This window comes from Candoia aspera, chromosome 5 (assembly GCF_035149785.1).
Source record: "Candoia aspera isolate rCanAsp1 chromosome 5, rCanAsp1.hap2, whole genome shotgun sequence".
NCBI lineage: Eukaryota > Metazoa > Chordata > Lepidosauria > Squamata > Boidae > Candoia > Candoia aspera.
Window position 1 is genome coordinate 112286845 of NC_086157.1, and position 23933 is coordinate 112310777.

General features: G+C 44.7%; 1 protein-coding gene across 3 annotated transcripts in view; it reads right to left on the reverse strand.

The window, feature by feature from the left end:
- MYO7A (myosin VIIA) overlaps positions 1-23933 on the reverse strand; it is an 87812-nt gene that overhangs the window by 25037 nt on the left and 38842 nt on the right. For all 3 annotated transcript variants that reach the window (XM_063305954.1, XM_063305953.1, XM_063305952.1), the window contains exons 17-30: positions 21933-22027; positions 18675-18759; positions 17097-17315; positions 15854-15961; positions 13569-13778; positions 11044-11247; positions 10231-10407; positions 9192-9281; positions 8112-8239; positions 7184-7310; positions 5809-5928; positions 3613-3786; positions 2812-3039; positions 171-341 (exon numbers count right to left, since the gene is read on the reverse strand). In XM_063305954.1, coding sequence (XP_063162024.1) covers positions 171-341; positions 2812-3039; positions 3613-3786; positions 5809-5928; positions 7184-7310; positions 8112-8239; positions 9192-9281; positions 10231-10407; positions 11044-11247; positions 13569-13778; positions 15854-15961; positions 17097-17315; positions 18675-18759; positions 21933-22027 — 2136 coding nt within the window. The remainder of the gene's footprint in view (positions 1-170; positions 342-2811; positions 3040-3612; positions 3787-5808; positions 5929-7183; positions 7311-8111; positions 8240-9191; positions 9282-10230; positions 10408-11043; positions 11248-13568; positions 13779-15853; positions 15962-17096; positions 17316-18674; positions 18760-21932; positions 22028-23933) is intronic.

A 23933-nucleotide genomic window follows, 5' to 3' on the forward strand; every position in this document is an offset into this window, starting at 1 on the left:
TTTTTACACGCCTAAAAAGGGCCGAGACTTTGATTGCTCAGTTACAACCACCCTCTGTTCTTTTTTGACTTCTTCTGCAGACGGTCCTGCTATGAAGCCGAGCAGGTGTCTTCATCTGGACCTTTCCTACATTCAGTCACCCCCATTACAAGGAAACCCATCTGCTTTACCTTTTTATGGGCAGCTATGATAAACTGAGCCCACTTCTCAATGGTTTTGGAAGGTGTGATCTCGCGATCCGGGATGTACGAGGGAATCAGATTCAGAAGGCGCTCCAGGACCATTTCGGACCCATAATCCACGTAGTATTGCTGGGAAGCTAGCTCTGCCATATCTTCTTCCTGCAAACACATATGGGAGGAGCCATTAAAACAGATCTAGCCATCTCCTAATGGACTACAAGAAGAGTCATTCTTATGAGTCCACAGACTTGGTATCTTGAGTCCCACAACCCCCTTTTTAAGATTCATTAAAAGGGCAACAGGAGCAGTGAACTGCAACAGGGAGGATCAGAGACTGGATTAAAAGGAGATCCTGAAGGGATCCTGAGAAAAGATAAAGGATGGTGGTGTTGGAGATAGCACTTTTTCCAATGGATGCCACATGGAGGAAGGCTGGTCCCTGTTCTTGATCATCCTAGATGGCCAGTCATACAGGTAGTCCTCACTTAATGACCACAATTGGGACCAGAATTTCGGTTGCTAAGTGAAGTGGTCATTAAGCAAATCCAACCTGATTTTACGACCTTTTTTGCAGCAATCATTAAGCAGATCACCGCAGGCATTAAACAAACCACATGGTTGTTAAGTGAATCATGTGGTTTCCCATTTATTTTGCTTGCAAGAAGCTGGCTGGGAAGGTCAAAAATGGCAATCTTGTGACCATGGGATGCTGCAACAGTCATAAATGTGAACCAGTTGCCAAGCGCCCAAATCATGATGATGGGGATGCTGTGACAGTCATAAGTGTGAGGTCCGGCCGTAAGTCAGTTTTTCCAGCATTGCTGTAAGTCCAAACTGTCACTAAATGAATGGTTGTTAAGCGAGGACTACCTGTAAAATGATGGAATGAAAAAAAACAGGTTCAGATTGAAGTTGGCAAAACATTCCTAACAGTGGGGACAGTCGGCACGAGATGGAGAGTTTCCCTCCTCTGGTGGCTTGGGGTCCGAACTTCCCCTACGAGGAGATTGTGGAGGAAAGGCAGAACAGAAATTCAACCAAGCACACGAACAACTGAACAAACCCATAAAATGTGCTTAAGCAGCCACAGAAGAGAACATTGATGGATTCCTGCAGTGCACAGGAGCTGGATTTGATCAGAGACTTTCTCAAGCAAAGCTACAGCCCGGATCTCATCATGCCATCTAGCCATGGAGATAATCTCTCTCTATTTCCATGATTTAGCAATAACGAATTTGGCTGCTAGAAGTAGAAACCAAGTACGTTTTTACTTTAATAATACTAATTCTGCCAAATATGGGGAACAAGTCTAACTTTACAGAGAATTCAATCTTCTGTTTGGTTAAGGATAGCCTTTTATCAAGCTAACATATTGTTGGATTTACATCCCATCTTTACTCACATGCTGAGCAATTTTCAGTTTATCCTCACAACAGCCTTGTGAGGTAGGCTGGCCTAAAGGAGGGGGACTGGCCTAGAGTCTCCCAGTGGGTTACTACAGTTCAGGGTGGGCTTAAACCTGGGTCTCCCCAGTCCTAATTTAACACCTTTACCACGACACCACTGTGATAACGATAATGATAGGGTGCCATTCCAAAAAACCTTGGACAGCACTCAGAAAATCTGTGCATTGACAAAATTTCCACCTGTCAATTGCAAAAGGCCACCCTGCTTGGATCCACACATGTACTACGCCGATACATTACGACATTCTAGGTTCTTGCGAAGAACTCGATGCAAATGAAGGCCAACACCAGCTAAAGAACTGGCAGCTGTGATTTCACATTGTTGTGTAAATAATAATAATAATAATAATGGAAAATGAGCAGGCTAAGATCTTACAGGATTTTAAAATCCAAACAGACAGGCATCTTGTCCGTAACATGCCTGATATAACACTCGTTGAAAAGAAGGAAGTCCGGTTCATTGATGTTGCTATACCAGGTGATGCTAGGATTGAGGAAAAGCAGTTGGAAAAAATTACGAAATACCAGGACTTGCAGATCGAAGTTGAACGCTTATGAAAAAAGAAACCCGCTGTTATACCAATTGTGGTTGGAGCCCTTGCAGCAATTCCTAAAGGACACCCTCGATATTTGGAAATACCTGAACACCCTAATTTTACAAAAAAAAAAAAATACTCTGCTAGGAACTCCCTATATTCTCAGACACAACCTTAATAATTTTTAGGTCCTTGGTTAGGACTTGAATTATGAGGTTCCCACCAGTCTTAGACTGTGGACTTAACTGAATAATAATAATAATAACAACAACAACAACATAATAATAATAATAATATTGTTGCTCAAAAATGGCCTGTTCCAGTCTTGTACTTTTGATTGATTGACTGATTGATTGATTGATTGGACTATATGGCCACCCATTTAAACAACACAACTCTGATACAAAATGAAAACTCCATAAACACAATAACAGCCCAAAAACCTGGCATCACCACCCTTCTCCTTGGATGCAGCCAATGCCCCCATCATCAGCTCCAACTTCTCCCTCTCGCTGCCCTAATGATAACCCGTCCCCATCTTAGGATCTGAGTTTTATTTAATCCAAGATTTCCACTGGCTCTGAATTTTGAACGAGGTGGCAGGGACTTCAAATGCCAGCAGCTTACCTTATCACACCGGTACTCCCCAAACTTCACCCCTCTGACGATTTGCTGGTAAATGAGATTCGTGGACACGTAGTCATCTGCTGGGTTGTGCCAGGGGGCAAAGATCTCCTTCCTGAAGAAGAGTCGCCAAGGGGCATTGCGTTCCTGGGCCCCCTGTTCCTTGGCAAACTGCTCACACTGAGAGATGGCATCCATGACGTGGTCGCTGCCACTTCCGAGGGAAGAGACCTGGCAAAGTGGGAATAAAGAGGTCAGCTTCTGCGCCTCTTTGCCAACGATGGGGTTCATCAGCCCGGGCTTTTTCAAGAGAAATCTTGGGTTGTGGGAGATCCTGCCCATGGCATGGGGCGGAGTGATGCAGTTCTGATCTTCAAACCCTTTGGGGTGTTCAGACTTAGAAGGACCATTCCTCTGCTTAGGAACCCACCGGATCATGAAAAGATTATTCTATGTTTAACAGCAAGCCATAAATTTGCCAGATCCTCAGGGGATGCCTGCTCCAAAAAATGGGGGCCACCACAGAAGAACACTGTCTTCAGGTACCCCTATTTCTCCCCCCACCCTTCTGTGGGGCACACTAAGCATCCCCACCCAGGAGGAGGACACAAGATGAATCGGTTTTAAGTGGAGTAGGCAGTCCTACAAGCCCACCATGTAGGTTTTAAAGGTCAAAAACAGCAAACTGGCGAATCTACTGCAATTTGGGTCCCACCTGCCAGCCCGTGGGCAGCTCCATTGTAAGTCCAGTTCTGGAATCGACATCTCTAAGTTCAGGTCTTTTCTCCCATCGTTATGTCCTACCTTGTCAAAGAGCGCGATGTAAAGGGAGAATCCAAAGTGGTCCTTCAGACTTATCTTCTCGGCCAACAAGCTGCAAAGCTCCTTAGCTGTGGTGGCTGAGTCAGTTAACAAGGTCTTGGTTGTGCCGTCCATAAACGTGACGGGAAGCATGATGGGTTTTTTGGATTTGGTTGCCTGCAAGAGGAAAGTAAGTCTGTAAAGGTGCTGGACAGCAAGACAGGACAATTACAATCTGAAGCTGAGCTTGGATCGGTCAAAATCTGGGCTGCTGCTGAGTTCCAACTTTGCATGCATTATTCAGTTCTATCTGATTTTTACAAATGGAAAATGTTCCCAAATGGAATATTTTGCAGACCGCTTTCTCGAGCATCCACTTTTCCAAATGCAACTCCTTTGAACAGATGGCTTTCATAGGCAGCTTCCCGAAAGAGAGAGATCTTTGCTTGCCTTTCTAAAGGATAAACTTTTACGTTTGAATTTCAGAGAGCTGAATTAAAGCACCACAGGAGTTGCTCATTTCTGCCTGTCTGTGATGTGATGAAAAGTTTTTCTCCCACTGAATCTGCGGTAGTTTTCTTCCCTGAATTATATTTATTACGAATTTCACATAAAGTTGTGGTTTTGATGATTAGAAAAAAATAGATTATGGAAAAAATGAAAGGTAGGTTGTAACCGTAGAGTAAGAGGTAAATTTATAGTTATACAGTAACTGCTGTAAAGAAAATCAGAAGCAACTTCTTTATATTTTTTTCTTTTTTCTGCACTTTTGATGTTATCCCTTCCTCTCTCCCTCCCTCCCTCCCTCCCTCCCTCCCTCCCTTCCTTCCTTCCTTCCTTCCTCCCTTCCTTCCTTTTTTTTAATTCTAAATATTACTTTCTTTTAGTTGTTATCTTTCTTCATTAAAATCTTAATAAAGTTATATATATAAAATAATTTCACATAAAGTAAAAGACAAATCTAAAGAAAAAGAAAGAAAAATGTGCAAGAAAAGAAACTAAAGTTATGAAATATGACTTCTGACTTTCTCCTCAACAAATAATTACCATCTTATACTGTATTCCCTCTTAGATATTATACAAATCCCTTCAGCCCCTCCCTTAATCCACATCTTTTAAAATCTTCGAATCCATAAATCACCATATCATTTTTTTCTTCTTTTGGCAAAAAGTTCATATAGGGTTTCCAGTCTTTCAGAAAAGTTTCTGTTGTTTTTCCTCCAAACAGGTCAGCTTGCCATTTCATCAAATTCCGACATGTTCATAATCCATTCCTCCACTGTGGGAATTCCATTGTTCTTTCACTATTGAGCATATGAATCTGTGGTAGTTTTCTTACATATCCTGATGAGCTAACCCTGCTGCTGACCGTTCTCAGTGGCAAACCAGAAATCAAAATCTCATATATTCTCACAGAATACATGAGAAAAACCCAGAAACATGAATTTTTCCAACCTGTTGCATAGATCTTTGCAGAGAATGTTTTGTGTCCTTTCACAGCTTGGATTTTGATTGCTCAGTTACTCACTGAGTAAGTACAACGGGTCTGAACTGGTCTGTTGCAAGAGGACAGGAATGGTTAAAATAATAACCAGCAGAATTGGGAATCCCTGGATTTATAATCCCTGGCTTGCTATAATCCCTGGATTTATCATCTGGATTTATAATCCCTGGATTATAATAATCCCCAGATTTATAATCTTTCCTTGACGTGATCCCACAAAGCGGATAGTTAATCACGCATTTTGCTGTTATTTTATGAGGCATTCACTTGCACTTTTCGCATTTGAAAAGTATTATTTTGGCTTTTCAGGGTCTGCTGGTATATTGATGTCATTAGCTGGGATCAAACATAATCTTGCCTTTTTTTTAGATCTCCCTGTCCTATGCAACTTTAGTTTTTTTTCCTGAGATTCTTTAATTCCAAACAAAAGTGAAAATCTGCCTTGTGGCAGAGCAAAGGGCCAGCCCAAGCACAATTTTATTTATTTATTTTTTTAAGAAGAAGCCTAGACTGTAAATAGAAAGAGTACCCATCCGCTCTCCCAAAAGGCAAAAAATTAGTTGGGGTGGTTGAGTGAATCCTTGGGATGGGAGGGAAGAACCTCAGCATTCCGTCTTCTGGCCAATGGGCATTTTCAAACTGCCCATGGCCACCATTTTGTGAGTGCGTCCACTGCATGCCTTCAGAGGGGCTACCTGAAGCTCCAGCCAGCTTGGGGGCTGCGTCCTGGTCCCGTTGACAAACGTCCTTCTGAGCCTCTCTTCACAATAAGGAGCATACCCTGGGGGACCCCCGATGATGAAGTTCCTTAAATACTGTTGTGAAGATAGACCAACACGAAAACTTTAGCAATGACTGTTACATTTTGGAAAACAAAATCAGAAATGCTGCTCTGTTATTTAGATGGCACTGCCTCCTCTATTTCTTCCCCCAGCAACAACCCTGTGAGGTTGGTTGGTCTGAGGGAAAGGGACTGATCTTTATGGCTGAGGGTAGACTTGAACCTGGGTCTCCCAGGCGGGTAACCAGTAGCCTTTGCATTGCCACCAGCCTGTCCACAACCTCGTTTGGTGGCCTTCCAATCAACCCCAGATCATGCTGTCAAATTCAGCAGCAAAATGATTGGGTTTGGGCAGTGTGATTGTTTTTACTGGTGTTTTAAAGAAAAAGGAAGGTTGGAATGGATATGTTAAGCCAGTGGGTTATAAAAAGGCATAGAATCATAGAATATAAGGGTCACAAAAGAGCATGGAGATCTTCTCGTCCAGTGTTTTTCAACCTTGGCCACTTGAAGATGGGTGGACTTCAACTCCCAGAACTTTCAACTCTGAAAGTTGAAGTCCACCCATCTTCAAGTGGCCAAGGTTGCACTGATCTAGTCCAACCTCCTGCCCAGGGCAGGAATCCATCACTATAGCATCCCTCATAGATGGCCATCAGCCTTTTTTAACATATCCCCAAAAATGGAGATCCCATCATCTTCCAAGGGAACCCAAGGCAGTCTGGTCCTTTGCCAAACAGCTCTTTCCATTAGGGCATTATTCCTGATGTCCACCCAAAATCTACTTCCTTGAAATTGAAATTCTTGTTCTTCTGGAACTACTCTGAGGAATTCTGCTCCATCTTCCACCCAGCAGCCCTTCATATGCTTGAAGACAGTTTTCTTGTCTCCTTGCAGTCTTCTCCTAGCTAGACACACCCAAAAGTTCCTTACAAGCCTTTCCTTCCAGGTCCCACCATCATGGTTGGACTCCTCTGAATGGGCTCCAGTTTGCCCATATCCTTCCTAAAATAGGGTGCCCAACCAACCAATTCTAGGTGAGGTCTGACCAACACAAAATAGAAAGGAGGAATGTGTTCTCTTGATCTTGACACTAGACCTCTGTTGATGCCACCACATATTGCGACTTCTACCCTTAAGCCTTCAGCTCCTCCAAAATGTAAACAAAGATGGAACATGTCCAGCCTCTCCCACTCAGACACGTTCTCGTAGGCTCTTGGAAGCCAAAGTATTTCCCCCAAAGATGTCCCCATCACTCAGGCCATGTATGTGGCCCATCCTTGGTTTACCTTGACAAATTTCTCAGAGGGGGCAAAACAGCCCACACATAAAGACACCAGGATCCATCCTCTGGCATGGCTATTCTTGGAAGGGTTTTGGGTCAGCTGTTTGCAGATTTGGCAGTAAATTTCATCTCTGCCACAAGAAGAAAAGTCAGTTTGAATGGAATGCTCCAACTTTACCTGCTAACAAAATCCATATGCCAAATATTGGAAGAAGGAGTGCTCCAAACCTACTGACATATGAGTGGAAAACCAGGGCTGTCCATAAGGAGGAGGTCAAAAAAGTCAAGGTGGCACCACAACCATGCAGTGAAAGTCCTGCATCTATATATTACTAAAACTCTCCTGTTTGATACTTTGTTACCTTTAACTGGGCGAAACAGTACATTGTAGGGCGACCATTTTGGAACCAAGGTACTTCAAATGGGCTAACTTATAGAATGCATCCAAAATCCAGGACCCAGGACTCCCATGGAATTGAAATTTGGCAAATCTTATAAAACTTTTTATGACATAATAAAAAATGCTATAAAACATTTCCTGTGGTCAACTCCTGATGTTTGACTGGGCTGTACAGTTCAGTGTGAATGACATGGGCTATTTTCAAGCCAGATACATCTCTGAAGGTCTCCCTGAATTTTTGAGAACTTTTCCAGTGAAGGCAGGACATTAGAAGCTCTGCAGTTGTTGAAGGCACTGAGGAAACTGGTAAGGAAATATCTCTGAAACGATGACCCAACGGGGCATGAATTGTCTAGTTGCACATAAAAAGCAGGCAGAGCTTCGATCATACCACCATGGCTGCCATCCTGACTTTTTTGATCCCTCCCTGTGGACACTCCTGTTATGGAATTTAGATGCTGTGGTTTTGGAGTACCGTACATGTCTTCAATGCACACACCAAACACTTCTGCTTTTTCTTCTGATCTCTAACCTTAAGGTTGGCCTCAGGATGCCGTTACCAATAATGAAATGGAGTTTCTCCAAATTGGAGGTTGGGCGGTCTTCTAGCATGCTGTTCCCCTGGACGGTGGACTCGCCATCGTGAAGGCGCTTGGTCACCTGAGAAAGCAACAGGGCGCAGGTGCAATTTGTGAAATAGGTCAGCATGGCGTTATTCCCACCCCCAACCCAATGCAAGCTGGAATCTGAGGATGATCAATTTCTTCAACCTGCCCTCGATCAATCCAGAATCCAGCAACTCCCAGCATCCACAACCAACATGGCCAAGAAGGGACAAGAAACAGTGGGTTTAAATGACAACAAATAAAAATTCCCTATCAGTAAGGGCTGGTCATCAGTGGAACAGCCTGCCTCAGGGGGGCTGAATTCCCTTTTGCTGGTGGTGTTCAGGAAAAGGCTGGATGGATCTACTAGATTTATTTATTTACCCAATTTATATGGCCGCCTGTCTCACCAAGTGACTCTGAGCAGCGAACAGAATTAAAATGGAATAAAAACAATAACAAACATTATAAACATTAAAATATAGAGAGTTGAGAAACATATAGCCTAAACATAAACATAGCTGAGATGCCTGCACTGGGCCAGGGGTTGGACTAGATGACCTCTAAGACAAATTCCAGGCCTTACCTCACATTCTATAATTCTCTGTTGAAGGATGCTGGGAGATGTACTTCCACTATGGGTTCCTCATCTCTGCTGTACAGCCATTCAATATTTCAAAACTATTTCAAAATTATTTTAATTATTCAATATTCAATAAACATTCTATATTCCTCAGCCTGGGCAACTTCTAGAGGTGTGGACTTCAACTCCCAGAATTCTCAGTGATGACTGTGCTGGCTGGGTAATTCTGGGGAAGTCCGGAAGCTGCCCAGGTTGGGGAACATGGCTCTAAACACTGCCAAGCTTCTACCCATTTTCTCTAACTTGCTGCAATGACAGCTCTAGCAACCCAGTTGTGGGACGCTAGCCTGGAGAAACGCTAGTGGTCAGAGGGCTGGATGGTGGCTTAAGGGCGACAGGCAAATTGCCAAGAAGCATCACCCACCTCTTCGGTTAACTTGGATTTTTTCTTGAGAGTCAGGGAAACTAGTTTCTGTCGAACGCTGCTCTTCTTATGGCCATCTAGATGAGCGCTCTGTAAAAGAAATGTCTCTGTGTGAAGAAGATATTATATCCATGTTTCTCAACCTTAGCAACTTTAAGATGTTTGGACTTCAACTCCCAGAATTCTCCAGCCGTTGGGACAGACCTTTACACTACATGGACCCTGAAAAGAGCTATTTCTATTTCTATTTTTTTCAATACATGCTGCTTTGGATAGCTCTAAAAATTGTTGTCAGTCCTACCAGCTAAGGCCAGGTCACGAAACAGATTCCACATGAGCTACTGGAATTCTACTTTTTTAAGGTATGATAACAGAATCTTGAAAGAAATCTGGCAGACACTTTTTCTCTCCCCTCTTATAATGAAGGGAAACAAGGTGGACAATCTTGAATGCTTTCCTCACCCCTTCCTGTTTTGTTGGGCTAAGTTAATGCTTACATAAGGGTTGTTGAATTCCTTCTTCAAGGCCATCTCCATACACCTCTACAGGTAGTCCTCGCTTAACAACCAGAATTGGGACCAGAATTTTGGTTGCTAAGTGAAGCGGTCATTAAGCGAATCTGACCTGATTTTATGACCTCTTTTGCAGTGGTCATTAAGTGAATCACCGCAGGTGTTAAGTGAACCATGAGGTTGTTATGCAAATCACACGGTTCCCCATTGATTTTGCTTGCCAGAAGCCAGCTGGGAAGGTCAATAATGGCAATCACATGACCATGGGACACTGCAATGGTCATAAACGTGAACTGGTTGCCAAGCACCCAAATCACGGCCATGTGACCGTGGGGATACTGTGATGGTCATAAGTGTGAGGACTGGCCATAAGTCTTTTTTTCAGCACTGTCATAGGTCTGAACCACCACTAAATAAATGGTCATTAAGCGAGGACCACCTGTATGGTTGCTATCCTGTGAGTATCATGCTCTCGCTTTACCGAAATCACAGAAATAAGGAAAAAGTGTTGCCAGCTTCCTACTTACCTCTCCTTCACTTTGAAGGGCCTGGAGTTCCTTCTTGTAGGTCTTCTTCCCCAGCGTCTCATAAATTTTGGTCATGACTGGGATCTTCTCACTGCCATTGCTCATTGCGGTGTGGTATTTTGGTTCAGGAAGGTCCCCCATGAAGCGAAGGATGGTAATCCATACCGCAAGGGCTGCCTGGTTTTGTGGGAAAGGAAATAATAGGGCTGCGGTGTCAGAAGGGGCCACACAGATCATCTACTCCAACCCTCTGCAGTGTGAAGGAGGACCGATTCATCCATCCATCCGAGGTAGCCATCCAGCTTCTTCTAAAAACTTCTAGAGATGGAGAACTCAAAACTTGTGTAGGGAGACTATGCTTCAGACATCTTACTGTCATAAACTTTTCCCTTAGAATGGTGCTTAAAAGTTGGTGAACCCTTTTGAATTTTCAACAGTTCTGCATAAATATGACCTAAAGCATGATCTGTTCTCCAGACAAATCCTAAAACTAGATAAAGAGAACCCGGTTTATCAAATGAGTCATCAACATTATACTTATTGATGTATTGAGGAAAACACTTGAGAGAAGAGTAACATTGCTGAGGGAACTCAGGTTCCCTCTTGGCTTCTTCCTGACAATGTCCACCTTCAATAACGTTGAGACAGACGCTGGGTCTCCTACCCATCTTCCTCCCTTGAACTTACCAGGAGCTCCTCATACGTCAGAGCCCTTGATTGTAACGTCCTTTGCTGGATAGTTAGGCTCACGGTAGCCAAATAGATCTCCACCACCTGCCCGTTCACCCTCTCCCAAGGTTCAAAGAGACTCACCAACTGGTCTCCTTCATCCTCATGGTACAAAAGAGGTTGTTTGAGGGGCCGGCGTATATACGTGTGCGTGGTTGTGCCCTGGAAGTACGTGGCAGCAAATTTTGCGAATTTATATTCGGATAAGTCCTCTTCTTCATCCTCCGGCAACGGAAGTGCCATATCTAGGTCGTCTTCGTCCAGTACCTTTCCAGCTCTTTCGAGATCCTGCAGAGAACCCACCAGAGATTTGACTCAGCTCAGCGTTTTGCGCAGAAGCATACCATCTCAAGCTGGAAGGGCCAGTTAAGGCCAACTCCTTGCTCAGGCCCAGAATTCAAATTAAAACATCCTCCACGGTGGCTGTCTGGTTCATGGACACATCCAGGGAGCCCACCACCACCTCTCTGGAAATTGATTCTGGAACAATAAAGAACACACCCTTGTGGTGTGACATCCTTTTAGAGATTCGCCTTTCTCCAAAACCTACTGTTGTCCTGTCGTGCTAGATTAAAAAGGGAACAAAAGAACCTTGTCAGTGTTTACCCAGCCAATCTGCTGATTTATGGTAAGCAAGCTTTTGTCCATCTTCTGTCCTAGATATTGGAGGACTGAATGCACTGGGTTTGATTCTGGCAGAATGAGCCCGTCTTTCGGGAAAGCAGGTCCACCCTAGACCACACACAGTCCTTTGGGACCTCGGTGAAAAACACCCCACTCATCATCATGGAGAATTTTACATTGCCTTCAAAAATCTGGAGCAGCATTTGATTCAATTCCCAGGAACAGGCTGTGGGGAAAAGATGATCATCCCTTCCATTAATTGTGGCCTCCTTACAGGCAATCCTCAACATATGATCATTTGTTTAGTGACTGTTCGAAGTTACGACGGTGCTGAAAAAAGGGTGACCTGCAACCGGTCCTCGCACTTACAACCGTCACAGCATCCCTGTGGTCACATGATCAAAATTTGGGTGCTTGGCAACTGGCAGGTATTTACGATAGCTGCAGCGTCCCTGGGTCATGTGATTGTCGTTGCAACTTTCCCAGCCAGCTTCCACAAGCAAAATCAATGGGGAATGTGATCTGCTAAATGAAGGCCGCAAGCAATGTCGTAAAATCAGGTGTGGTCACATGATGCCTTGCTTAACGACCGCACTGCTTAATAACACATTTTCTGGTCTCTATTGTGGTCGTAAGTCGAGAACTACCTGTACTTTAATTATGAAATGTCTTGAGAAGAACACAGTGCAGTTTTGATGTGGTGCTGAAGGCCACCCCCCTCCTTCCCTCTCTATATCCATTCAGTAAGGGGTAAAATAAGGGTGCACTTAGCACCTATTCTTTTTAAGATTGACATAAATTCTTCAGTGTAAGCCCTGTCAAGATCAGAGTTCTGCTGTCCTACATTGGCCACTAGGCCTGTTTGTGGTTTGCTGTACGTGGCCAGATGATGTGGCCATCCTGTCTTCACCTTAAGAGGGTCTGAAAAGGCGATGCAGTCCTCCATTTCACTGGGCTTGCCATCAGTCACAACATAACCAGCGTAGTAGTATTCTTGAGCAGTCCTTTTATAAAACACCACTCTTGGAAAACAGAGTATTTTGGCATCAACCAAACTAAATCCTTTTAATGTTTTTAATGTCTCACAAACATTATTTTGAGTTTTGCCAAACACTATGGGAGTAGGAATATTCTGGACGCAGTTAAGATCTGCAGCCAAAAGGCCACATGAACTGTCTAATTTAGGCTACAGGTCTGCAAACAGCACAATGCAGCCCCCTTTTGAAGGGCCCTGATTAGCAGGCTCTATGTGTATCCAACTCAGTCTAAGGCTGGAATCTGTACCTAAAAGGAGATGCTATTCCTTCTTTTACAGCCAGAATCAGGGAAGACATTTCTCTAATGGAGCCTCCCCTATCTGGATATTTTCTAGATGTGCAGCCTACAACCTCCAGGACCGCTCAGCCAGCGTGACCACTGCTGAGAAATTTGAACTTAACACCTCTGGAGGACATCCAGGTTGGAGGAAAACCACCCCCCCACTTCCTTGACAGGTTAAAGAGCAGGTAAGCTGAGTTCCTCCAAATATTTGGTCAAATCATAAGTGTGAGGACCAGTCATAAGGTGGTTTTTTCAGCACTGTCGTAAGTCTGAACCATCACTAAACAAATGGTTGTTAAATGAGGACTACCTATAGTGTCAAGTCCCTGTAGGATTTAATTCAGTTAGGTATCTTCCTTCTTCTGGAGGTGCAAAACCTTGTTATCATGATGGTTGTTCTCATGGTTTTATGATATTCTTGTTTTAGGTAAGCCATCCAGAGCCGTCTGGAGTTGGGTGGCCTCTAAACTGAATAAATAAATGAAGTGGGGTGTTTGTTTTCTTTCAGAGTTTTGAAACTCTTCTTCTTGGACTTTCTGCAACCTAGATTGAGTGGTTGTTTACGCAATAAGGGACTCACCAACTCCTCTCCCATCTGGTTGTTGATGTCCAGCATTCCTCCGGGCACTTTCCCAACCTCCCGGCTGTCTCCCAGACTTGCTTACCTCAAAGCCGGCGGGCGCCTGTCCTTCCTGCCCCGGCAAGGATGCTGTCGTCCCCAGAAACCCAAACATCTTGTCCACCATCTCTGAGTCATTCACAGGCTCATTCCGAGCCTTCTCCATTTTCTGCAGCAGCTCCTTCTTCTGCCGAGCTTCCTCTTTTTCTCTGATTTCCCTTTCCGCATCTTCCCGGGCCAGCTGGGCCAGGCGTAACTAGAAAGAACGACAGCGAGGGAAGGGAAGACCAGAGGGGTGCCAGGTATCAAAGAAGGTGAAGAGCTTCTTCTTGAGCCTTGAGAGACCAGACCCACCATGTCTCATCAGAAGAGCAGGAAGATCTGGCCACATTGGCTCACAGTGGGCCCCAGCTGTGAAGCAATGTCATCTGGTGGGACCTAGAAGGTAAGCCTTTGTCGTGGCTGCACTGGTACAACCCCAACTTCTCATGGGCATGGGATTTCTTGGTGGTCTACCATCTAAGCATCAATCAAGTCCAACCACATCCAACCTTCTTAGCAAAGGGTGGCCTTTACCTAGAATGTCTCAGTTTAGTTCCACACATCCTAAGCGGTTTACTCTTTCACTGAATATATCCCAGATAACGTCTGCTTTGGTCAAGATGAATGAGAAGCTTCCAGTGGTATTAAAGCAGTGTTTCTCAACCTTGGCAACTTGAAGATCCGTGGACTTCAACTCCCAGAATTCCACAGCCAGCATGGCTGGCTGGGGAATTCTGGGAATTGAAGTCCACGGATCTTCAAGTTGCCATGGTTGAGAAACACTGTATTAAAGCCAGGAAGGACATGTGTTATGTGTGAAAGCAAGCAACCCAGCTTTATGCCATATACCAGGGGCATGATATATGCTATCAAGGGTCACAAACACAGTGATCTCATCCAAAGGGTAGGGGACAACCTCCAATTTTAATGACCGTTTGTTAGGGAGAAAATTGTACTGTTGGAATTCTTTTGCTTGAGGCAATGTTTTGCTGGTGGGCTGGGGCTGGGGGTCTTACACAATCTGTTGCTCGGGAGTTGCTGCCAAGGAGTAATTAAGGTAAAGCCTCTTACAGGGAAAGTTTTCTTTTGAATATTGGAAGGTTTAAAGATAAATAGCGGACGCGGTGGCGCTGCGGGTTAAACCGCTGAGCTGTCGATCGGAAGGTCAGCGGTTCGAAACCGCACGACGGGGTGAGCTCCCGTTGCTAGTCCCAGCTCCTGCTCACCTAGCAGTTTGAAAACATGCAAATGTGAGTAGATCAATAGGTACCGCTTCGGCGGGAAGGTAACGGCGTTCCGAGTCGTCATGCTGGCCACATGACCCGGAAGTGTCTATGACAACGCCGGCTCCAAGGCTTAGAAACGGAGATGAGCACCGCCCCCTAGAGTCGGACTCGACTGGACTTTACGTCAAGGGAAACCTTTACCTTTACCTTAAAGATAAAAACTTTTCTCTCCCCGGACAAGTACAAACTGCCCCTAAGAATAATAGCTTGGATGTTTAAGGCAGGTCAGATTCTGCAATCTGATTCTGCAAAACACACTCAGGTCATCCTCATTTAGCAACTGCCTCATTTAGCGACCATTTGCAGTTATGACAGAGATGAAAAGGAACTTTATGACCAGTCCTTGCCTTTGTGACCTTTGCAGGTCTATACAGCAAAGGAAAGCTGAAGTGAGATTGTAAGCACAGTAGCAGTTTTACTTAGCAACTGCTTTGCTTAATGACTGAGTTGCTGGTCCCAATTGTGGTCGCTAAACGAGGACTACCTCTATTGCATTTTTAGGGAAAAGCTTCTTCCTGCAAACCAGCTGAAAAAAATGAATCTGCTTTTCTCAGGTGTCAAACTGCAATCCTACTCATTAACCCTCCAAATATGTTGGGACCCCCATTGCCAGAATTCCTACCCAAATGTGACATCCCTCCAATTATATGTGAATTGGGCTTAAGAAGCTGGTGGCAGTCTGACAAGCAAAGCCAACGGAGATAGAGATCTTCAAGATAGGGATGTCACAGGGAAGAGCGGGTAGATTTATTTCTCCCTATCACTTTCCACGGGTGGAAACTTTACTGTGAGAGCTCCAAAGTTGAAGTAAGTAGGGATTTCGTGACTGTGAGAGCCATGAAGCAGTGGAACAGCCTCCCTCCTGAAGTCATGGGTGCTCCATCACTGGAGGTCATCAAAGGATGGACACCATTTGAGAAAGTCTGAGGATTCCTGCCCTGGGCAGAGGTTGGACTAGAAGTCCTCCAAGGTCCCTTCCGACTCTAGGATTCTATGAACCTACCTGATGCTTTTTTTCTGCTTCCTCCTTGGCCTTCTTTGCACTCATCTCCTTCCTCAGCCGCTCCTCTTCCAGCAGACGTAGTTTTTCTGCCTCCAGACGACGGCGATACTACAGAAAGAAATGCAACACCAACACCAGTGAATCCATGTATTTATTTGACAAACCAGCCTCTCATATTGGCTGGGGGTGGATGAAACGGTAGGGGCAAACTAGATGGACACTGGAGACGTGCAAAGTGTATTATTATTAGTATTATTATTTCTCTGTAGGAAGAAAAGCAACTTGGGAGTAAAGAGGTAAAGGTGCTCTGGGTGATTAAATGGACACAACCAAGCAGTTTTTTTGGCAACAGGATGGAAGGCACTGAATTCCTTCAAGAAGTTTTACTGACTTCCAGTCAACAGCCCAGGAACTTCCTAGTGGTCTCCCATCCAAAGAACAGGTGGTCCAACCCTGCTTAGCTCCTAAATCTAGACCCAGTTGGTCCACAGCTGCCAAGCTAGGAAGTGGGATATGGAGCTGGTGCGCATCCAATTTCTTGTCCTGCCCACTTTCCCCACAAGTATATGCCAACGGTTTAAACAAACTACTGTATGCAGATGTCATTGTGCTCATCTGTTTGGGGAGAGAGGTGAGTTCTACCAAATTTTGCACAGGGGTGGGCCTTTTTTTTTTCCAGCAGCCCTATTGAGGTTGTGTAATGGTATGTGGGAATGACCTTGGGAGACAGGGAGAAGGGACGCGGCCAGGGGAAGGGTCAGATAAGAGGCAGCTTAGCCCACAAAAGGAATGAGGGTGTGGCAAATGTCTCAGAAGGAACCCTCCCCAGTTTCTTGGACTGTAAAGGGGACGGGGGAAGATGTCCTTTCAGACTTGCAAGACTGATGTCAGCCTAGCGAGGTAGTCCAGACAGGAAGCCTGACCAGATGGGCTAATTCTACTTTATTGTAAGGTGACAATAACAAAATACAAGAAAAGAAGAGGGGAGGGGAGAAGAGCTAGAGAGAAAATAATAATAAAATAAAAATAGGGGGAAAGAAAAAGAAAAGGAAAAACCCCCGAAGCCCTGTTCTTTGATATCCCTACTTCAGATGACAGTGTTGATTGGACAATCCATGACAAAGACAGCTTGCTTTCACCCAGTGGAAAACATGTAGCTGCCTGCCGGTGCAACCAAGAACCTCTTCCCCCCCGCCCCAGGGGTTCCTTTGGGACCTTTAAGGGTTCCGCGAGTGACTCTTACCTCCCCCTTCAGGCGCTTATAGAGTCGGCGGGCAATCATCCCTCTTCCGTATGCCTGGATGGTCAAGACTGCCCAGAGGCGATGGCGGAAGGCACGGCGCACCAGGAACCCCCGGCACCGTGCCTGGAACTCAATGATGCGCTGGCGAGCCATATGGTACTGCCGGTGGAGTTTGCGGGAACGGTAGAGGGCTTGCAGCCTCAGGAAGCCAATTCTCATCTAGGAAAGAAGGACCGATGACCAAAGGGAGGGAGCCAGCTTTCATAAGGGGCACATGAAATTGAGGGCCAAGCAAAATGTAACTCCTAAATCCATCTCTACAAAGATGACAAAGATGGAGGAAGAGCCAAGGCCTTCTGGGACAGGTTCAAGCAGATCCTGAAAAAGGTGCTCTGTTTGAGCAGGAAAAATCCAAAATAGGATATACGGGGCAGGGTGGGGACAGGAGAGAGACCATTCTCGGTAGCGACACATATTAAAAGGATTGGAGTGAACACAGGATGACTAGCTGAACATGAGCCAACCGCATGATGGAGCAGCAAAAAAGCAAATGCAATGGTAATGTCCCAAGAGAAGAATCATGTAAGCTCAAGAGATGGCATCGTTCCTCTCTACTCCTCAAATGGCATATACAGGTAGTCCTCGCTTAAGACTACAATTGGGACTGGCAATTCCATCGCTAAGCGACGTGTTCACTAGGCAAAACATCACATGACCGCAATGGGCTTATGACCTCACTTTCACTGCAGTCATTAAGCGAATCACCCGTGGTCATTAAGTGAGACACCACATGACTGCGACTTGTAATTTTACTGCCTGCTTGTCAGAAGCCAGTGGTGAAGTGTGCAAATGGTGATCACAGGACCACAGAGACGCTGTGATGGTCGTAAGTGCAAGGACCGGCCGTAAAGTTACTTTTTCAGTGCCCTCATAATGTCAAGCAGTCGCTAAACAGGGCAGTCATTAAGTGAGGTCTACCTGTAGTTATGGCCACCACATTTTAAGAAGGACATTAACAAACTCAGCAGCCTTCAGTACCATCAGCTGACTGACCAGAGATGCAGTCAAGGCCTGACCCACTTCTTCTTGGAAGCTGTTTGGGGGTCTCGGTGGGGAAAACAGGCTAGGCTAGACTAGGCTAAACTATACTACATTAAAGTACTCTAAACTAAACTGAACCACACTCCACTAAACGACTAGAGTAAATTACACTAGAGCAGTGTGTCTCAACCTTGGCGACTTTAAGATGTGTGGACTTCAACTCCCAGAATTCCCCAGCCAGCCAACATCCCAAATTCTGGGAGTTGAAGTCCACACATCTTAAAGTCGCCATGGTTGAGAAACACTGCTCCAGAGTAAACTCCATGCCACTAAATTTCACTCCACCCCACCCCACCCCACCAAACAAAATTGGAGTGTGTCTGGAAGAGCAGACCCAAGATGATTAGATCATAGCTTAGTGGCAGAGTCCTGCTCCATATGCAGACCGTACCAGGTTCAGTCCCTGCAGCAAAAAGGATCTGCTGGCAGCTGGAGGAGGCAAAGGGCAGGATCCCAGCCACATTCAGACATACTCACAGCCTCATAGTTTCGTCGACAGTTGTGGCCTCTCCAATTCCGTTGAATCATTAGTGCTGCATTCCTCACTTTCAGGAAATGGGATCTGGAAAGAAAATTGTGGTATCTTTTTCATGTCTTTGTCCTTGGATGGGGTATTTATCTGCTGCTGTTTCTTGCTTAACGGCTGAGCAACCAACACTCCCTGAGGAACTGATGAGGTTACCTAGCGTGGTAATGAAACGTCTGCAGTAAAACAACCAAGCTCAGAGAAGCCCCAAAACTCAACAATAAATGGTTTTTTTTAATGGGGAAAAAGAAAGCATCGGCACTGAAACTGGAGTTTTTGACAAACAGGCTAAGCTTATCAATTGCAGAATCAACGTTTGTTCAGTTTAGGATCAGAAGCATTCAGAGGCAGGTGGTCAAAAAGGTCAGGACGGTAGCCACGCCGCATCATCAAAAGCCTGTCTCTTCTCACCTAAAATGGTCAGAGCTTCAGGTTCACAGCTGCAGCCACCAACCTGGCTCTTTTAAAACCCTTCCTCGCTCCCTGCAGATATCGCTGCTAAGAATTTTGTTGCAGTTGCAGAGAAAAATTCGCCAAAGCTGCCTCTTGCTGAGAAGTGTGCGGCAGATCCCTTCCCCTAAAAATGGCCTTCTAGCTAGTTCAAACGTCAGCACTGCAAAGGTCATTCCGGCATGTCCTCGAATGATGCACGCAAAGTAAATGTCAGTGAGCAGCAAGCATTGCCCAGGCACCCTCCACAAGACTGTAATTCTTCCTTAGCTGATTCTCGTTTGCCTGAACTCAGCAAACTCTTTCTTACCAGGGACTTCAAGTAGGACAAAGTTCGCTTCCTTTCCAGACTCTCAAATGCTGTCCAAACATGCTTTAGACCACAGTTAGAGCTTTTCCCAATGCTGTGTTGAAAGGACATCCACCCCACCCCACCCCCTGACCCAGCAGGCGGAATCCTATACCTGCAGGAAATTGACTGTCTCTTGGCATTTACTAGGCGTTCTTCCCTATCAGCTTCCAATCATTTGATTGCTTTAATTTAAAGTAAATAAATCAACGGACATGGACACGTTGCAAAGGGAAGCACCAGCGTGTAGCATTGTCAGCCTCAGAAGGCGACCAGACCAGGAAATCAGCTAAAATTACTTTTATTGAGAATGGTTATAAGAACAGAATCTTGTAAGCCTGATTGTGCTGAGCCTCTTGTCCCATCTTATACTCCAGTGAATTAGGGAGGTGTCTGCCTGAGCTGCTTCCAAATATCATCTGGTTTCTCGGGACTTAAAAAATGTTTCAGCCCCTTTTGAATGGGTAATGGTTCCTGCATATCTCCATCAAGTTCACTTCCTTACTCACTACAAATATCTGGTTTGTTTGGGCTTCATGCAACCCCTAAGTAATATCCCCACCACTACAGGTAGTCCTCGACTTACAACCACAACTGGGCCTGGAATTTCTATCATAAGTTGTTGGGTTGTAAGTCAAGTCACCACATGACTGAACCCGATTTTACGACCATTTTTACAGTGCTCATTAAGTGAACCAGGAGTCATTAAGCAAATCACTGCAGTCGTTAGGTGAATCCAGCTTCCCCAATGGGCGTTTTTTGCTGGAAAACAGCAAAAACGTCGTAAAGCACGATCACGTGACCATGGGACGTTGCAACCAGTTGTAAATGCGAGCCAGTCGCCAAGCGCCTGGAATGCGATTGTGTAACCGTGGGGGGGGGGTGTATGTGCGACGTTTTGCAACACTTGGAAGTGCTTTACAGGCCATAAAGCACCCATTCCGAGGCCGTCGTAACTTTGGACCATTGTTGAACAAATGGCCGTAAGTCGAGGACTACCTGTAAACTGACATGCTCTCTACCCAGGAAATCTGGATAAAAAAACAACTATGCTAGTCTGGATCCCTCTCCTGCTTTTATTGCTCTCTTCCCAGTCACTCCCAGTCCTCAGACCTCCTTCCCAATTAATACTGTAGGTGACAAAGCCCAACAGGTTTTACACACCTCGAAGCTGCCCTTGGATGGAGTTGGAATAAAGAAGAAAAGACTCCTTCAACTCTGGTTTGACTGAGGGCAACTTCTAGGAGTTGAAGTCCACCCATCTTAATGTTGCCAAGTTTGAAAAACACTACCCTCTCCCCAGACCTGATTTACTTTTGTCTATTTTTCTGGGCAGGTGAGCCCTCCTTGTAGAGGGCATAGGGAACAACCTTGAAGGACAGGAGGAATTGCTGCCACCAAGGTAACAGTCACAGAAGCAGGGATTGAGCCCAGGCCAAGAACATAATGTGAGAAAACGTCTCAGACGAGCCCTTCCCTTGTTCTCATGAAGATAAAGGGAGGGAGGGGAAGTGCATTTAGATTTGCAAAATTATGTGCCAGTAAAAGTAGTCCTGGTTTCTTAGGCTGGCCTTGTAGGGCTGGCACTCCTTCAAACAAACCACTGGCTTTTGCTTCTAAGAACATCTGGAGCTCAGAAGCGTTCTCGATAAGTCAGAAGCTAGAGGCTAATTTTTCCATGCCATTTTCCATCTGTTTTTTTATTTAAAAACTCTACCAAAGAGTTACGGTCAGGTGAGACAGGGTTCCTGGCAGTGCCAAGATCATGATTCTTTCTTTGCTTGCCCAGAGCCAACCCTCTGTCATGATTTCCAATGATCCTGAATTGCTATAACAAAAGACCCAAAGAAAAAACAAGGGCTGAGCCCACATACAAACTCACATTTTAAATTCCCTTTGGTGATAGCACCACCATAACAAGAGTAATAAAAGAGATTTTCTTTCTGTTGCCCTGATGCTAAACATGTTGACTTGAGATTAAACCCTGTGTTGTGACAGGGAAGGATAGAACATTTTAAGAGAAAAATTTAAAAATTCTAGACAGGCTCAGCTAGCAACTTCTTGATTAGCAAGTATTTTTATATTTTAAAAAGTGTTGAGACTCATGCATTTTCCCAACACCTGCTGCTTTATGGGGTGGATGGAGGGGGGCACCTGAATTTTATCCTAGTTTTTAGCAGAATACATTCTACTCCTTCTCTGTTTCAGCACACAGAGGAACCAAGATAAACTTTGTTGGTTAGCAACTTTGTCAAGTTCTAAAATCACGTTTTAACTTTTCCGTGACACACAGAAGAATGGGAATCTTGCAAGGTTTCCTTGGAAATACACAACCTTACCCACCACAGTCACAAATTACGATTCCCAGGCTACCTTCACATCAAGAAATATTAGCCAGCTTCCCAGCTACCTGTCTTTAAATCCACGAACTACTTTCTGAATGAGGATAACCTTGTCTGTGATTGCTTTGTCTCGCTCAATTTCCAAAAGCATATCATGGTGATCCTGAGGGAAAAAAAGACACAGCCGTGGGTTAGTCAAGATTAGATCCTAGTTAAATGATGGGAAACAGGCCTTGTAGTCATCCTGTATGTGCCATTTAAAAAAAAACATTCATTTTATATTTCAGAATTAGAGAGGTATGAAAGAGGGACATTACAGAAATGGAAAGCATTGGTTTTTCACAAGTAAGCTGTGCTCTTAAAATATTATTAGTACATTGGTCAAATAAGAATTCCCCAGACTTGCCCAAGTTGTTCTTATGTCACTGTTATTTAACTGCTGTAAATATCTCATATATAACACCTCTTTAGAAAGACTGAAATCAAAAAGGACTTTCTTCCATCTTGGGTGGGAATGTGATCAAATCTCAAAATTCTTCAGGGAGCTCTCTAATGAAATGATGGCATTTTACAAAGGACTGAATCTCAGCAAAACTGTGGAATTTGCTCAGAAAAATGGGAATCCCAGAACATCTCATGGTCCCCTCGAGAAACTTATATACAGGTCAGGATGCCACAGTATGGACAGAGCACAGTGAAAAAGATTGGCTCCAGGTTAGCAAAGGTGTGAGATGGGGCTGTATACTCTCCCCTTATTTGTTCAACCTATATGCAGAATATATATATTAAGGGAAGCTGGTTTGAAGAAGATGACCCTTGGAGGGAAGAAACATCAATAACCTGTGTGGTGCTGATGATGCTACTTTGACAGCTGAAAATGCAAAGGAACTAGGCCCTGTTGCTGAAGTACCCAAGAGATTTCTGATGCTCACTTGAAGCATCAGCAACTCAATCCATTCATGGAATCAACCACAGAATTCCCCATGCAGGCCGGAAAAAAAAATCAATGCAATAATATGCAAATGCCAAAGTTTTCAATTTCTGAAGTGGATAATGGGTGTCCTCTCACATTCTTAGGTAAAGGTAAAGGTTTCCCTTGACATTAAGTCCAGTCGTGTCTGACTCTAGAGGGCAGTGCTCATCTCTGTTTCAAAGCCGAAGAGCCGGCGTTTGTCCATAGACACTTTCTCTGTGGTCTTGTGGCCGGCATGACTAAACGGAACACCGTTACCTGCCCGCCGAAGCAGTGCCTATTAATCTACTCACATTTGCATGTTTTCAAACTGCTAGGTTGGCAGGAGCCAACTTTGATGGCTGAAAGTGAAGAGGAACTGAGGAGCCTTATGATGAAGGTGAAAGAAGAAAGTGCAAAAGCTGGCTTGCAACTAAACCTCAAAAAAACCAAGATTATGGCAACCAGCTTGATTGATAACTGGCAAATAGAGGGAGAAAATGTAGAAGCAGTGAAAGACTTTGTATTTCTAGGTGCGAAGATTACTGCAGATGCTGACTGCAGTCAGGAAATCAGAAGACGCTTAATCCTCGGGAGAAGAGCATTGACCAATCTCGATAAAATAGTTGAGAGCAGAGACATCACACTGACAACAAAGGTCCGCATAGTTAAAGCAATGGTGTTCCCCGTAGTAACATATGGCTGCGAGAGCTGGACCATAAGGAAGGCTGAGCGAAGGAAGATCGATGCTTTTGAACTGTGGTGTTGGAGTAGAATCCTGAGAGTGCCTTGGACTGCAAGAAGATCAAATCAGTCCATCCTCCAGGAAATGAAGCCAGACTGCTTACTTGAGGGAACAATCTTAAAGGCAAAACTGAAATACTTTGGCCACATCATGAGAAGACAGGACACCCTGGAGAAGATGCTGATGCTGGGGAGAGTGGAGGGCAAAAGGAAGAGGGGCCGACCAAGGGCAAGATGGATGGATGATATTCTAGAGGTGACGGACTTGTCCCTGGGGGAGCTGGGGAAGTTGATGACCGACAGGAAGCTCTGGCGTGGGCTGGTCCATGAAGTCACGAAGAGTTGGAAGCGACTAAACAAATAAACAACAACA